Raw genomic sequence first — 16930 nt, 5'->3', positions numbered from 1 at the left:
TATGCCAGTCTTACTGTCTTATTCATTATTACATGCATTGAATTTTCCTGGGCCAGCTATTTCTACAAGTTTCTTGTGAGGCAGGGAGAAAGCTGATTCAGTCTTCCAGAATAGCTGATTCTCATATTAAACTGCTGCCACAGAGACAGGCTTCTTCCTACCAATATGGCTTGTGGGAGTAAATATTTGCATATCTCCTGCCCTCTGCTTCTCTAAATAAAAATAGGCCTAGGATGCACACCTCAGCTCCTGAACCATTTATAACAAAGAAGCCCGTAGCTTTTGCTCTGCAAGGTATGTTCCTCATCCTCAGTAAGGATATCACTGCTAGTGCTTTCTGATATCTGCCATTGCATGCTCTTCTCACCATTCACTACACCTCTCTTCACTTTCTCCCACAGAGCCTCTATGTGCCCATAACTACTTTTAGCAGCCTGTACACCTATTTTAATGTCTGGTATTTACAGTTGTTTTTTTGGTATGGTTTGGGAGGTTCTTTTTCTGCTGGTATTGTATACCTAAGTAGAGAAGGGGAACACACTGGCTTATTCAGCCATATTCAGATTGGAAATATAACAGTTTGAACTGAAGTCAGATGTGGGGCAATTCTTGGTGATGACAACACCTAAAATGGCCATGAGAGCCAGTGGAGAAAAGTAGAGTCAACATGAAGACCTATGTCATTTGCCCTCTCTCTAGCTCTCAAACTTCATCACAGTTTATCATTCTTTCTCTCCCTTACTGAGCTCTGGGCACACTGGCTTTAACCAGGCATTAGGCTTTTTCTTACATCAGACCTTCACACTTGCTAACTCCTCTGACTGGAATGCTCTATTCTGACTTTTTCTTGGTAGAATTTTACATTTTGAGAGAATGACATGGTGGGGTCACACCAAAATCCTGCTATGTCCTAGCTCCAGCAACCTTTTCCCCCCATCCATACTCACTCTTCATTGCTTCCTCCCTGAACCGTGTCTTCGAGACACACACACACACACACACACACACACACACACACACACACACACACACACTGAATTATTTACTTCTATTACAAAGGAAAACACAACTTTAACTCCTACCTCCAAATCTGCCTGTCCAGACCTATCAAAGCCTCCGCTGAAGTAAGTGCTTTTCATCTAGGAACCTTATTCTTAGAAGGAGGTGAAAATAAAAGCGCAATGAAAATAATGTTTATCTCCTGGTACCATAACCTAATACATTTCAAAGAGAAAGTCAGAGGAAACTAACATGTAGAAAGGGAATAAGACTTGTCTAATATAATTTGTCCATCCAAACCAGGTGTAGCTGAGCACCAAACACTCACCAAACTCAACTTCTTAGTCTCCTACCCTAGAACTATAGCCAGAAAGAGGGAATTTAATTGGGAACAAATTAGGGAGCTAGAGAGAGAGCAAATTATGTAGATATTCACTTTGACTCTATTTTTCTCCACTAGCTGTCATGGCCATTTCTAGAATTACCTGATATCTGACTTACATTTAAATTTTTAAATTTCCAATATGAATGTGGTTACATAAGTCATTGTGTTTCCCAAGAACATTGTACCCCACTTATATGTGGTAGTTTTTCAATTATTCTCTCTATTCTTCATCTGGAAAATACTACTTACTCTCTAGTCTTGGATTAAATATTACTTCCATAGAGCATTTCTTTTAATGTGCATCTGCCTGAATTAGATTCCAGCATTATCTCTTTTATGTACTTTTATCTTTTTATAATATTGATACTAAAACAGATACAATTATACATATAATTTCTACTTATTGCATTCATATTTATTGTTAATGTCACTCAGTTTACAGTAAGTTTACTGAAGATGGGAGGCATGATTTTTTAAAATCACTCTAAACACACTACCTAATATAGTACAGGGAACAAAGAAAGCATTCAATGAACATTTGTTGTTAAAGTTCAATAATGAGGAAGGCAAGGGTTTTGAATGGCTTGTCCATGTGGACAGTGAAGTAACAAGGATAATGACCTACTCGAGCTTGGAGGGTGTCATAGAAGACAGGGCCTGGTGCATCAACAAATGGGGAGAGTGACCATGAGACCAGGCATGGGGAAATAAAGGATAGTGCATCAAACAAGGCTTAAAAGAGAAAATTTTTAAATATGATCAACTTTTAAGTTTTGATGCAGGCTACTCACCCTCATTCATCCTGTAATTTGAATAAATTGCCCACTGTTCCAAATACCCACAACCCAACCTATTACTCTGGGCCTTTTGGAAATGTATTTTATTGAAAATAACTCCCAAGTCATCTTCCATCTCTTCCCTCAAATTCCATCTACCTTCTTGCCTTAATTAAGACCTAAACTTCCCCTAAGAATCCTTCCTTCCTGGCATTGCATTCAATTCCCAGGACCAATTCCAGCCCTGTTTCCTTTTCTTTCTTTTTCTCTTTAATAAAATATCTTTATTGTTGAAAGTATTACATAGTTTCTCCTTTTCCCTATTAACCTCTTCCAGCCCACTCCCATCCTACACATCCCTCCCCCAGGCCCTCACCACCCCACTGTCTGTATCCATAGGCTATGCATATATGCATACAAGTTCATAGGTTGTTCTCTTCCCATCCACCCTCTCCTGCCTTCCCTCTGAGGTTCAACTTCTGTTGATGATTCTATGACTCTGGGTCTGTTTTTGATCACCAGTTTATTTGGTTCATTAGTCATTCTGAGTGAAATAAACCAGTCAGAGAAAAATAAGTATCCCTGTTTCCTTTTCAAATCATGTAAATACTTCTTGTTTTTTAAGGTTTTGTCATAAGCCAGTCATTTCTCTTCACTTACTTATGGCTGAGTAACAGTCTGCCTCTCCACTACAATATCTGTATCACCTTAGATAAGTTCCAGTCCAAGAAAACAGTTCACCTGACACACTAGCGTCATATTTCTAGGAATGCCATATTTCCACCATTATACACTCATCCACACATTCATCCAACAAATACTTATTGAGCAACTTTTGTGGGTTTACACAATGCTTAACACTGAGAATGATACAATGGCTAAGACATAGTCTATACTTATGGGATGTACACTCTAGTAGGAGAAAAAGGTGACACAAAAGATAAAAACCTTTGAGGGCTAGACCATGTCTGCTTTGTTCACCATGATATCACTAACACTTATCATTGAATGTGGTACCAAAGAGGAATCGAATGCATAGTCTTTGAATGAATTAAACTCAGTTATAATACAATGTATGGAGCAAGCAGAGGATGTCTTAAAAACTCAAAGGAGAGATAGATATGGGAAGGCAAAGAGGAGAGATCAAAGTGCAATTTTCAATTTTTAAAAATCATAATAAAAATACAGAGAAACCAAGTGCCATAATTTTAATTAACTCATAAGTGAGAAAAAGAGCAGATAACAAAATTGGCTCAAAAACAGTAAAAAAAAATACAACTCTAAAATAAGACTTCTAAGTTAATTTTCTACAGGTCAATAAAAGCATAATAAAGTTTTATTTACTTAAGTCAGATTATTTTCAGATAATATAAGAGCATGATATTTAAAAGACATGGGATTTTTTTTTTTGCCTCATTTCCATGTTTTAGGCACTTTTTCTCAACATAGGCCTTTTTTTAGGTAATATTGCACCTGATGACTGAAGAGAGAGTAGAAATTGTCCAGTAAGAATGGTAAAGGGAAAGGCAACAAGTGTTCCAGGAATAGGCACAGTGCATAGACCCACTTCAGTTCAATCGCCGACTGCCAGTGTCAGACCTTGAGCTTCACCCAATTAAAACTATAATGAGGTATCACCTCACACCTATCAAATGGCTACTATCAATAAATCAACAAACAACAAATGTAGGCCATGAGGTGAAGAAAAGGGAACCCTAGTGCACTGTTGGTGGGAGTGTAGACTGGTACAGCCACTGTAAAAAACAGTATGGAGTTTCCTCAAAAAATTAAAAATGGAACTGCCTTTTGCCCAATGATTCCACTTCTGGATATATATCCTAAGAGTACCAAACGCCAATAAGAAAGAATATATATACCCCTTGTTCATAGCAGCCTTATTTACAGTAGACAAGATCTGGAAACAGCCCAAGTGTTCATCAATAGAAGAGTGGATTAAAAAGCTATGGGACATTTACACAATGGAACACTACATGGCTATAAAAACAAAGGAACTCTTAAGGTTTTTGACAGCATGGAGGGACCTGGTCATTATTATTCTAAGATCTGAGTGAAATAAGCCACTCAGGGAAAGGTAAGTACCACATGATCTCACTAACATATGGAATCTAATGAACCAAAATAAACGGACAAACAAAATAGGACTAGAGGCATGGATACATGTAACAGACTGATCTCAGAGGGGTAAAGATGACAGGGACTGGAAGAGATAACACAAAAATATATACCTATGTATGCATAGCCCATGGACATAGACAATGTGCTGAAAGCTGGGGTGGGGCGGTGGTTGGGTGGAGGGGAACAAAGAGAGGTAAAATAGTTGACATCTGTAATACTATCAACAATTTTTAAAAAAAGAAGACATTGAATTAATAATGAATAGCCTTCCTAAACAAGAACTACCAGTCTCATAAATTGGCTTTGAAGCAGACACAGACCTTCACTATTTTCTCTGACCAGCTGCCAGGTGTGCTCATTCAGGTTTATGATGACGAGTGCACCATAACCAAGGATAATGATCTACTTAGCAAGTTTGAACTCATAAACCTATCACCTGTACTCTGATGTTCCTCAGATTGAAGTCACTTTTGATATTGACACCAATGGCACCTTCAAAGTCTTTGCTGGGGATAAAAGCACAGGAAAAGAGAATACGGTTATCATCACTAACCACAAGACCCATCTGAGCAACGAAGACAGAGAACATATGGTCCAAGAAGCTGAGAAGTACAAAGCTAAAGAGGAGAAGCAGTGGGACAAGGCATCTTCCAAAAATTCACTTAAATTGTTGGCAATCAACATAAAAGCAAATGCTGAAGATAAGAAACTTCAAGTTCAGCTCAGTGATGAGGATAAACAGATGATTCTTGACAAATGTAATGAAATCATCAACTGGTTTCATAAGAATCAGACTGCAGAGAAGGAAGAATTTGAACATCAGCAGAAAGAGCTGGAGAAAGTCCGCAACTCTATCCTTCCCAAGCTGTCCCAGAGCAGGAGGTAAGCCAGGAGGAATGCCTGGGGCTTCCCTAGTGACGGAGCTCCTCCATCTGGTGGTTCCTTCTCCTGGACCCATCAATGAAGAGGTGGGTCACGGCAAACTGATCCACCTCTTAGTTTTTGTTCCATACAAAACATTGAAAGACCCAAATTTGCACCAAATTCCATGGAAGTTTTAAGGATGAGCTGCTATAGTAAGTATCTGGCAATCTCTATACTTGCATATAGAACATGTGCACAGGGGCAGGAAATAAACTTGCCCTTTCTAGGCACCGCAGTGTAAGGATAAAACACAATGTATTAAATCAAACTGTATTTGAAATTGTCACAAAAAATACACACAATAAAACTCCACCTCATTATAAACCACAAACTTTTACTTCATTCAGATACAGTTTAGTTCTAAGGATATAGGACAAAACTATTGAGGTATGTTTCCCTGAGCCTGAATAGTGTTAATTATGAGAGTGGATACTTGAGGGGACACTTTGTACTGAGAACAGATTACCAAGTGGCAGTGCTGTCTTCATTTTCGTTAATAAATGAATTTTGTAAGTAGTTATGATATCTTAGGCCTCCAAAATGTGGGATCCAAGCAAGGACCTATCTTTCCTAGATGTTGTAGGTATTATTATTAAACCCATTTATCAGATGAGAAAACTGGGGCTTTAGTGTATCAGTCAGCATAAAATATAGGAAATAGAAACATCTCTGGAGAGCTCAAGGAGAACGGGATTTAATATACAATTTATTTGTTCAAAAATTGATTGGGAGGCCTAGGACATGGAGATAGAAACCTATTTTCCCCATTAACACAGAAAAGGAGAAATTATACACAGATGAAATTGGGCTTTGTTTGCAGTGAGTAAGTATAGATATAAAGATTTGATTGCTTCTTTGTGTCAATGAAAATGAGGCAGCTGAGAAGACTAGCCGTGAGGTATGGGGTTTGAGAAGAAAGAAAACGTATGAAAGTAGATGTGGAACATGATCAAGGAAACTGGTGTGAGTGCCAGTGTTTCAAATTTAGTTGTTGATTTTAGTCATTAATTTACAGGTAACCAATCTTCCTAGTTATATGCTCTTTGTTTAAACTTGATTATGTTAACAATTAATTTATAGGCCAAAAATCTTCTTAGTTCTATGCTCTTTATGTTCATGAAATTTACCAAGATACATAACTGGTGATCAGTTTCATACTCTAAAGAAGAGAGATAGAAAGCCCTCATAACATTGGTTTGTGAAAAGCAGTGCTTTATTCCTCTCTATGCCAAACACACAGTCCCAGTACAAGTCCAAAGGCCATCAAAGAATGTACCTCATTTTCATGAAGTTCCTCCCCTTTCAATACCTCTGGACATCCTTCCTCTAACCCAGACCACCTCAGCTCCCAACCCTGAGCTCCTGAGAGAAACGTCTCTAACCAGACCTACCACAGATGATTGGAGACCCAGCCCACAGCAGAGGCAGAGGTAAGTCTGGAGCCCCTGCCTATGGAGGGGGTCAGTCTCAAAGTTGGAAGAGGAGGCAGTTTGAAGAAAGGACCAAGTTAGTGTTCTGTGAAAGGTTCTCCTGCACAGAGGAGGTGTGGATGGAGAGAGCTGTGCTTCTTCACCGGAAAGTGGGATGAAAGAGGACAGAAGGAGGGAAGGGGAGTAGAATTGTAGAGGTTGGGGTCTAGGGCAGCCGTGGGCCCGTTTGAAATGAATAAAACTAAAAAAAAAAAAGACCGTACCCTTTTATGTAATGATGTTTACTTTGAATTTATATTAGTTCACACAAACACTCCATCCATGCTTTTGTTCCGGCCCTCTGGTCCAGTTTAAGAACCCATTGTGGCCCTCAAGTCAAAAAGTTTGCCCACCCCTGGTCTAGGGTCAAATAATTGTGGTAACTAAAAGTCTTGGGGGCCTGTTTGTCAGGATTCTGAGGTAGGAAATCTCTTCCTAGGTGTTTGCATGCCATTATTAATCTGTGGTTTTCAAAATACAGTATACATACATCTGAGGGTATAAAAAGACTGCAAGATACTCAAGTAGGAGTGGTGTGAACCAGGTGAATGTGTGTACCCTCAAACCCCATATGGGCTCTTCAAAAATGGTTGGAGAGGCTTATTTTCTATCCCATCTCTCAAAGTTGTATTTCCTTTACTTTAAAAAACGAGGGGAGGGTTGGGTGGATGCAAGAGATCAACTGAAGGACTTGTATGCATGCATATAAACATGACCAACAGACTCAAGATACTGCAGGGGGTGAGGGATGAGGGTAAGTGCCAGGGGGTTAGGGGAGGCCGGGGGAAGGTCAATGTGGAAAATAAAGGAGACATATGTACTACTATTTATAATACCTAAATAATAATAATAAAAAAAGGGATAGCCTTTCCCTCCTCTCCTCCTTCCCTCTTTCTCTTTACCTTTCTTTCCCTTCCCTTCTTGAACAACCCAATCTTAAACTGTTTGGATAAGGCAGAGTAAAGTCAACATTTGTTCTGGCAGTGCAGTGAGGACAGGATGTGCTGGTAGAAGGGGAACTGAGGTGACCCACAACAAGAGATCAAAGCCCTCTGAGGGGTGAAGGGATACCAGCCCATGGGGGCAACCTGACATGGGGGAGGAGAAAGTCCATGGGGGAGGAGAAAGTCCATGGGGGAGGAGAAAGTCCATGGGGGAGGAGAAAGTCCATGGGGGGAGGAAGCTCTCCAATGAGTGTCAGAGCCGGAGCACAGTGAGGAATGGGTTAGGACTGTGGTCAGCAAACTGCAACTTGCGAGCCACATGCTGCTCTTTGGCCCCTTGAATGTGGCTCTTCCACAAAATACCACGTGCAGGCGTGCATGTACAGTGCAATTGAAACTTCGTGGCCCATGCGCAGAAGTCGGTATTTTGTGGAAGAGCCACACTCCAGGGGACAAAGAGCCACATGTAGTTCGTGAGCCACAGTTTGCCGACCACATGACAGAGCCCACACAAGGTAAGGAGACATCCATGTGGAGGGAGTGCCCAGCATAGTGCTGGAGAGGGTTGAGGGGGGCATCCATGTAGGAGAAAGCATGTAAACAGAGGTGAGAACTTGGCCTCACACACAGGGGTTTATTAAAAATATAAATATATTAAGGTTCAAGAGCCAGGATTCTCACTTTCAGAGAAGAAAGTTACAAATACTGAAGGGTGAGTAAACCTAAAATGAAATCACTAGCTGGTTATTTCAGTGTCGCCTGAGGAGGTAGCCATGGTGGAGCAAGTGAAGTCTCTGATGAAATTTACCAGGAACATCACACTGCTCCAGCAAAGTGTGATTGGCAGCTGGCAAAATACTCTAAACACCTGCTATTAGAAAGTAAGGGCCCATAACTAGAGCTGGGATGCTGCCACTTGAGATTTGCCTAGTGGGACCCTAACGGCCACATCATCCTCCAGGTCCCCCTGAGTCTTCATAGAACAGGAAGTCTTGTTCCTGCTTTCCTTTTTTTCAAAACCATTTCCTTTGTTTCCACCATAAATACATCATGTGTGGTGTGGCAGAAGTACAAGGGAACTATTGGAAAAGTTGTACTGGGCTCTTTAATTTTGCAGTGAGTTTCTATAAAGAAATTTTGGTCAAGACAGCTCTGTGAAGAGCTTGGCACTAACAGCCTGGAACTCTTTGCTAAGATCCTCCCCACTTTTCTCTATCAGGTCTCTCAACAGATTCTTAGGTCTCCACATTATTTCCACAGTGTCTCCTCCCTGCCATTGGTGGGAAGCAGGCTCTGCCCTGGTAGGGGAAGGGGGCACAATAACTTTCTCTTGCCCACATGAGATAGTTGCCACAAAATTTTGTCCCTAACCTGTCATTTCCTACACTTTCATATTAATGCCATTATCAAGGAAACAGGACTTCACTTAGTTGACTTAGCTGAAGGTACCATGTACCAGTACAGATACCAGTAGGCCTTCAAGCTTCATCTTTAAACATGTCTTTATACCAATTTCCCACCAGTTTCATCCTTCAGATGGCTTTGCAAGATGAATAGCAAATGGGAAGAGGACCTTCTGTCAACCTCTGTTTGGTGATAGTGACTACACACTCTGCTTGATCTACTGCCTAGATTTAGTCTTCAGCCAACTGCACTGAATGCTGCCCTTCAGGAAAAGGACCCCATAGAACAACAGGAAGAGTTCAAAGTGCAGCTGCAAAAGGAGCCCATATGTGATCCTACCTGGGGCAGATTGGAGGCCAGGGAGGAGTTCCTGGTAGAGCTCAAAGCAGCAACACCCAAACTCTGTCTTAATTAAATCGAATGGTTTTTTTTAAAAATCTATATGCGTAGATACATGAAAACTAGTTGCATAGTGATTATCATAACATTGCATGCACATTCTACAAAGTAAAACTCTTATTTTTACTCCAAAGTAATACTTCAATTGAATTTTAAATCCATTCCAATTTTTACAAGACATTTCAACATTACATTTATGAATGAAAGAAAAGAAGGAGCTGTGAGGTTCTTTAAGTATAATTTAAATGAATTAAATTTTAAAAGATTTAAAAATTCATATTGCCTACTTATGCAAGTGAACTAGCTCACCAATGGTGACTATAATGAAATTCAAGCCCCAACAGTGTTGCTCAGTGGTTGAGCATTGACCTATAAACCAGGAGGTCAAGTTCAATTCCCAGTCAGGGTGCATGCCTTGGTTGTGGGCTTGATCCCTGGGGAGGGGTGGGGGGTGGGGCATGCAAGAGGCAGTCAATGAATGATTCTTTCTCACCATCGATGTTTCTATCTGTCTCTCATTTCTTCTCTGAAATCAAGTTTTTTAAAATCTTAAAAAAAGAAATTGAAGGGATCATCATTGATAATTATAATTGCACATTGATAATTATCTGTAGTCATTTCAAGTCTATAATCAGAAATCAACAAGTATATAATCAGAAATCAAGTATATAATCAGAATTCAAGCAACTTTAAAAATTATAAAAATTTAAGATTTTATGTGTATTCCTTCTAAAGATATCCTATATAATAAAGAACTAATATGCAAATAGTCATCACACCCTTCCACCCTCTCACCCTTGCACCCTCACGCCCTCGCACAAGGGCAAGGGAACCTGAGGCTGGGCTGCAGGATCTGAGGTTGCACCTGCCACCCTGGTGCCTAGCCTGAGTACCTGAGGATGCGACCACCACCCAGCACTGGACCAGGGGACCTGGGGCTGTTCCCCCTATCCTGCAGGGCTTGATAGGGGTAGGGCTGGCTGGGTCTGGGTCTCGCGCAATTTCAAGGCACATGCAGGTGGGCAGGGACTTGACTCTGGGTCCCATGGCATGCCCCAGACTCTGACAGGAGGGAGATTTCAATATACATTTTACTAATTTTCTTTCATCTCTGACACTTCTATTATAGAGAAAGGGCAAATAGCAATATTAAAATAGTTCCTCTAATTAATTCCCTTTTAATGTGAACAAATTTTGTGCACCGGGCCACTAGTATTTAACATATTTGTTTAAATTTCTATTACATTTTCCTTATATAATTGTATAATATAGAGAAAATGTCATTTTCCCCCATGAAGCCCATATAGCCTAATCCTCTTGCAGTTTACTACAGTGTGCCCAACAAATAACATCATGTTCTCTGTGTGCCACGACATGAAAAAGGTTGAGAAGTGCTGCCTAGTCCATGGAGAGGTAATATATGCTCCATCTCTGCAGTTGCTCCCATGGTCCTTAAGACCCTGCACAATTATATACCACATGCCTCTACCAGCTCAGGATCCATTCCCCCACATATAAAGTACATTTCTCCTCTGCCTAGAGAGAACATGGCCTTTGGGATGTCTTCCCATCCATGCTTTGGGCCAACCTTTCCGAGACACTCTCTGAGCAGCAAGATCTCTGAGCCCTTGGCCCTGGGCAGCAAACTTCACAGACATGGTCACCAAATTGTACTGGTTGTTGAGGTGTTACAGCCTCTGCCTCACTTCCACTACTAATTTACATCTTTTGAAAAAGGGCACCAGAAGCCTTACTTGGCCAGGCTCGGAGGGAGTGATGCTGGAAAGTACAGAAGCCACCTGCTTTTTCTGTTGGTCTAAGGCAGAGGGGCCCCTAAGCTCCTGGTTCCTCTAGAAACAGGGTCCTGACCATGGATCAAGACATTATGTACAGAAGATATACATGTGGGAGTGAGTCATCAGCATGTAGAAGATAGCTGGAGCCATTACATTACAAATAATCTCATAGGGAGAATATATAAAGTGAGATTTTTTTTTTAAAAAAAAAAAAGGATCCAGGACAGGGCCCTGGGGGAGGAGCAGTTAAGCTGTGGGGTGAGGAAGAGAAGCCAGCGAAGGAGGCTGAGTGGGAGCAGACAGAAATGCATAAGGAACAGAGAGACTGGAAGTGTGAGTGCCCTGAGTAGTCCTGAAAATCAAGGGTCCCAAAATTTGTAGAAAAAGGAGCAAGAATCTTACTCTGATCCTCACCATAGTCCCATAGATAAGATGTGCCCAATACCTGCCTAGGAGTGAGATTTCTTCATTCCCTCCTTTCTCTTCCTCTTGACTTAAGTCTCAGAGATCTCTTTTTATCTCTCTCCTCATTACAGTGTTTCCCTCCTTTTCCAATGAACCATCAGCACAACGCCTTGGGCTCACCCTGCCTCAGTCACCTGAGGAGGCAGCAAGTCTCTCCAATTCATTGTGGCAGCCTCATCTCACTCAACCTCTGCCTCCAGATGCTCATAATGGGTGCAGGTAGGAATCCTTACATGAGTCCCAGATTCTCTGTTATGTCAGGGAAAGGAAAAAGGAAAAGAGAGAAGGGAGCTGGAAGAAAAAGTTTGACATAAATACAAATGTTATGAGATCCTGGCAAAAAGTAGAGGGGTTAACTTTATCTACTTACTAAGTGCCACCCAGTATACTAGGCATTTCATTTGTATTTCCTGGTCTAGGCATCCTGGTGAGTGTGTGTGTGTGTGTGTGTGTGTATGTGTGTGTGTATGTGTGTGTGTGTGGGGGGGGTGTTTTTATGTCAGAAAAGATCCAGCAACTATTTCAGACATTGTTCTCAGGACTTGGTTAGGATGGAAACAACCAATAATGTAGTCAACACCACCTCATCTGCCCAAATCCACCTCCTTCAACCCTGACTCCATCTCTGTTCTCTTTTCAGGAGCATTCCAAGTCCAGGGGCCCCATAAACCCATGGTGGCCATGCTGGGTGGTGATGCTGAGCTGCCCTGCTTCCTCTTGCCTCCTCAAAATATTAAAAATATGGATATAAGATGGACCAGATTCCTACCCTCCCAGGTGGTGCACCTGTATGAGGATGGGAGGGACAAGCCTGAGGAAGCCATGGAGGAGTATTTTAAGAGGACAACGCTTGTGGAAAATGTCATGCATAAGGGGATCGTGGTCCTGAGAATCCTCACTATTCAACCCTCTGACAATGGACAATATCACTGTGTGATCCAAAATGGCTTCTTCTACAGTGATACAATGATTGAGCTTAAAGTGGCAGGTAATTGCCGACTTTCACCCCCAGGGGTAAGTTTAGGGCATTGATCCAGTTTTCCTGGGAAATATTTAAAAACTCACAGGAGAAAGGGAGATGGCCTTTACATCTACTCACCCCATTATTCCATATATCACTGCTGGGGGCTGAATTAAAAAATAAAGAGACTCATAGTGGGAGTCAAGAAATAGGCAGGGGCCATTTGTGTTACACTGTGATGGACTCCCCTCTCACCCAGGAGTCTAGGTCCCGCTACTGTGTTGCCAAGACTTCTTCAGAGCCTCACTTTCCTGTTCTGCACATTGAGGTCTAGTCAGCAGCACAAACTCTTCATAAGAACGAGAGGGATATATGTACTGAAAAATAAGCTTAGGACCTGACTTCTCTCTCTTCCTCTTGCCAGCTATCGGCTCACATCCTCAGTTACTTGTGGAAGTCACTAAGTTCGGACAACTCCGATTAAAGTGCAAGTCAGAGGGCTGGTTCCCTCAGCCAAAGGTCCAGTGGACGGACTCTGAGGGAGGAGAAATTCCAGCTGAGACTGAGATTCACACCCAGGATAAAGGTGGTTTGTTCCATGTAACAACATCACTGTTACTCAGAGAAACTTCTCAGAAGAATCTGACATGCTCTATCTGGAACCCAGAACTGGATCAGAAAAAGAAAGAACAATTGTCCATAGCAGGTCAGTTTTCTCTCTCCCCTCACTGTGCCCCCACAAAGTCAGTTTGATGCTCACAGTCCATGGTGGTGGCAGCTCTAAGCATATAAGCTTGTTTCTGGTGTTTTCATCACATCCACACCATTCTCCTTGCAGGAGCCAACTTCCCTTCTATGTTTCTACCTTCTCCCATCCTTTTCTGACCAAAGGTTCCTGTCCATGAACAGGACCATCCTCTTCAGTCCATTCAGGCTGGTATAACAAAATACCACAGACTGTATGGCTTATAAATGACAAATATTTATTTCTCACAGTTCTGGAGGCTTGAAGTTCAAGATCAGGGTGTCAGCATAGTCAGGTTCTAGTAAAAGTCCTCTTCCAGGTTGTAACAGCCAACCCCTCTATGTGTCTTCACATGGTAGAAGGCATAGGGAGCTCAAGGGTGTAGGGGTGAGACTTTTTATAAGGACACTAATCTCATTCATGAGCCTAGGACTTCACATTGGGCATTGGAATTGTAACATACAAATTTTGAGGGGGCACAAACATCCAAACCATATCGCTCTTCAACAAAAACCACTTTCACACTTTTTCCTACTAGTCCCCAAAAGGGCAGTCACTCCTGTGTCTCATTTATAATATTTTTCCTCAACCCCCTCCCACCCCATACTGGATTCTCTCTCTACCTAGATGACAAGTTGCAAAAAATACTATGAGCCTAATCCCAGGTCAGCTTCCTGTCGACATGCAGTTGTGATTTTAATATAGCTTGCTGTATATATGTATTTCACGTCCTTCCTGATTTCTGTTGTCTTTCCACAGTTTTCTTAAATTTTAGTATTTTTATCTTGTGGTATTAATTCATAGATGCCATTATACCAATGATGGCGAACCTTTTGAGCTCGGCATGCAAGCATTTTGAAAAATCCTAACTTAACTCTGGTGCCGTGTCACATATAGAAATTTTTTTATATTTGCAACCATAGTAAAACAAAGATTTATACTTTTGACATTTATTCTATATATTTAAATGCCATTTAACAAAGAAAAATCAACCAAAAAAATGAGTTCTCATGTCACCTCTGACACACGTATCATAGGTTCGCCATCACTGCATTATACCATATTAGGTTTTAAATTCATGATAAAATGTTTGGCTGCAGTATTCATCTAGTCTGTGGAAGCATTTTTCTAGTAAATTTTTATTATCTTTCTTCTTTTTCAATGTATAATATTTGTACTGTTGCTGTGCTGAAGTGCCCATAATACTCTTACTGACTTACTCCTTATTACATGCATTGAATTTTCCTGGGCCAGCTGTTTCCAAAAGTTTCTTGAGTCAGGGAGGCTAGTGTAGCTTCTAGAAGAGCTGATTCTCACATCAGCTGCTGCCACAGAGACAGGCTTTTTCCTACCAACATGGCTCCTGTGTGAACATTTGCATATCCCATGCCCTCTGCCTCTCTAAACCAGTGATGGTGAACCTATGACACGCGTGTCAGAGGTGACACGCTAACTCATTTTTTTGGTTGATTTCTCTTTGTTAAATGGCATTTAAATATATAAAATAAATATCAAAAATATAGTTCTTTGTTTTACTATGGTTGCACATATCAAAAAATTTCTGTATGTGACACGGCACCAGAGTTAAGTTAGGGTTTTTCAAAATGCTGGCACACCGAGCTCAAAAGGTTCGCCATCACTGCTCTAAACAAAAGTAGGTCTAGGATGTACACCTCAGTTGCTGAACAATTTGTTAGAAAAAAGCTTGTAGCTTTTGATCTCCAAGGTATGCCTCTCATGCTCAGTAAGGATATTTTTGCTAGTGCTTCCTGCTATTTCCAATGCATGGTCTTCATTCTCCACACCTCTCTTCACTCTCTCTAACATGGCTGCTATGTGATCATAGCTTATTTTAGCAGCCTTTGCACCTATTTTAAAGTATGGGGTTTACAGTTTTATTTTTATTTGTTTCTTTTTATGCTGGTGCTTTATTTCCAAGCAAAGAAGAGTAACACACTGACTTAGGCAGCCATAGCCATATTGGATTTCTAAAGTTTTTGAGTTTAAATCAGATGTGGGACAATTCTATATGACATGTCCATTAGTGGTCATGAGAGCAAATGAAAAAAAGTGGAGTCAAGTGAAGACTTAGGTCATTTTCTCTCTTTTTAACTCTCTCTCTTTTTCTCTCACTGAGTTTTGGGTGCACTGGCTTCGACCAATTCCTCAAAGGCAACTAGTTTTGTCTTACATTGGGCCTCCACACTTGCTAACTCTTCTAACTGGAACAACCTAGTCTGGCTTTCTTATTCTTTTTTATTTTTAATCTTTATTGTTGAAATTATTATATATGTCCCTTTGTTTTTCCCCATTAACCCCATGTAGCCTCCTCGCCTCTCACCCCCGCCCCTCCCAACCCTGGCCTTCACTACATGATTGTATATGTCCATGGGCTATGCATATATATGTATACAAGTTCTTTGGTCCATCTCTTCCCACTGACCCACTGACCCACTCCTTCCCTCTAAAATTTGACAATATGGGAGAAACCAAGATGGCGGCATAGGTAAAAACAGGAAATTGCTGCCTCGCACAACCACTTAAAAATACAACTAAAAGATAAAACAGACATCATCCAGAACCCCAGGAAGACTGGCTGAGTGAAATTCTACAACTAGAAGGAAAGAGAAAAGCATACCGAGACTCAGAGGAGGTACACACAGAAAGGGCTGGTGGCTGAGGACACTGTTGTCTTTTTCAGTTGGGAGGGAGTCTCAAGCTCCCGACTGCACTGAACTCCAGTTCCAGGCGAGTCTCTGGGGACCCAGATTCATACGGGGAGAGGCTAGACTGCCTGGCATCGGTCAGACCTCGAGGGAAGCTTTCTCTCAGAGGTGCTTGCAGTGATTACTGGGACACTGAGAAGCGGAGCCTCTTAGGAAAGGACTGAGGATCAGCCATAGCTGCATGCTCCAGCTTGTTGATCCCTGGGACCCCTCCCTGCCCAAGCTGTGTGCTGGCTTTTGCATATGAAAGGAGTGGCCCTTTACAATCTGAAAATTGCCTAACAAACTGCAGCTGGGTCAGAGAGACCCAGAACTTCCAAAAGAAGGCCAAAGGCCCCACAGCAGCTTGCATTCCTTCAAAGCTGAGCTCCCTCTGGGTAGCCTGAGGCAGAGGCTAAATTAGCACTTCCTTAGTGATCCAAGAGCCAGTGTACCCAGTGGTCAGAGTGGGACCATCCAGATTACAACTCCTCAGATCCATAAGGGACACACTCAGGGGGCAGACTCAGTGAGCACCAAAGCCCCACTGAAGCAAGTCTTGCCTCATAAGGGTGTCTCCAGCAAAGAAGTTCTCCCACTGCAGACACAGCTGATTCTCACAGCCAATTGACCTGGAGGTCAATTCCTCCCAGTGAAACCTGCAACAATCAAGGCTTAACTACAACAAGACTGTGCACAAAGCCCACAAGGGGATGCACCAAGAGTGTCCCCCTCAGGTAACTGGGGAGGCTGAGCCACTGGGCCCTATAGGACACCTAGCACAGAAAGCCACTCTATCAACACAGGGAACCATAAAAAATG

At 41.7% G+C, this 16930-nt stretch overlaps 1 protein-coding gene and 1 pseudogene across 3 annotated transcripts; both read left to right on the top strand.

The window, feature by feature from the left end:
- Window positions 1–233: 233 nt before the first annotated feature.
- LOC118664166 lies at window positions 234–5320 on the top strand (annotated as a pseudogene).
- A 1111-nt stretch (window positions 5321–6431) lies between these two features.
- LOC118662745 (selection and upkeep of intraepithelial T-cells protein 1-like) lies at window positions 6432–14264 on the top strand. Of its 3 annotated transcripts, none has more exons than XM_036321517.1 (4): window positions 6434–6650; window positions 11769–11916; window positions 12338–12685; window positions 13083–14264. In XM_036321517.1, the coding sequence occupies exons 2-4, from the start codon at window positions 11787–11789 to the stop codon at window positions 13409–13411; spliced, it is 807 nt and encodes a 268-aa protein (XP_036177410.1). In that variant the 5' UTR covers window positions 6434–6650; window positions 11769–11786; the 3' UTR covers window positions 13412–14264. The 3 variants fall into 3 exon arrangements, with proteins under 3 accessions (XP_036177430.1, XP_036177410.1, XP_036177420.1); XM_036321527.1 differs by lacking the exon at window positions 6434–6650 and adding an exon at window positions 8041–8148; XM_036321537.1 differs by lacking the exon at window positions 11769–11916 and having other exon boundaries at window positions 6432–6650.
- The last annotated feature ends 2666 nt before the right edge of the window (window positions 14265–16930 follow it).

Source organism: Myotis myotis, unplaced genomic scaffold (assembly GCF_014108235.1).
Source record: "Myotis myotis isolate mMyoMyo1 unplaced genomic scaffold, mMyoMyo1.p scaffold_m19_p_10, whole genome shotgun sequence".
In the NCBI taxonomy this organism is placed as follows: Eukaryota; Metazoa; Chordata; class Mammalia; order Chiroptera; family Vespertilionidae; genus Myotis; species Myotis myotis.
This window is presented reverse-complemented; position numbering and strand designations above follow the sequence as displayed.

What these genes read in the sequence shown, in the direction of transcription:
- LOC118662745 (XM_036321517.1), top strand. Translation starts at nt 11,787, where the DNA reads ATGAACCATCAGCACAACGCCTTGGGCTCACCCTGCCTCAGTCACCTG. An exon ending in GATGCTCATAATGGGTGCAG is followed by an intron (nt 11,917 to 12,337) that starts GTAGGAATCCTT and finishes TTCTCTTTTCAG; the next exon opens with GAGCATTCCAAGTCCAGGGG. An exon ending in GATTGAGCTTAAAGTGGCAG is followed by an intron (nt 12,686 to 13,082) that starts GTAATTGCCGAC and finishes TCCTCTTGCCAG; the next exon opens with CTATCGGCTCACATCCTCAG.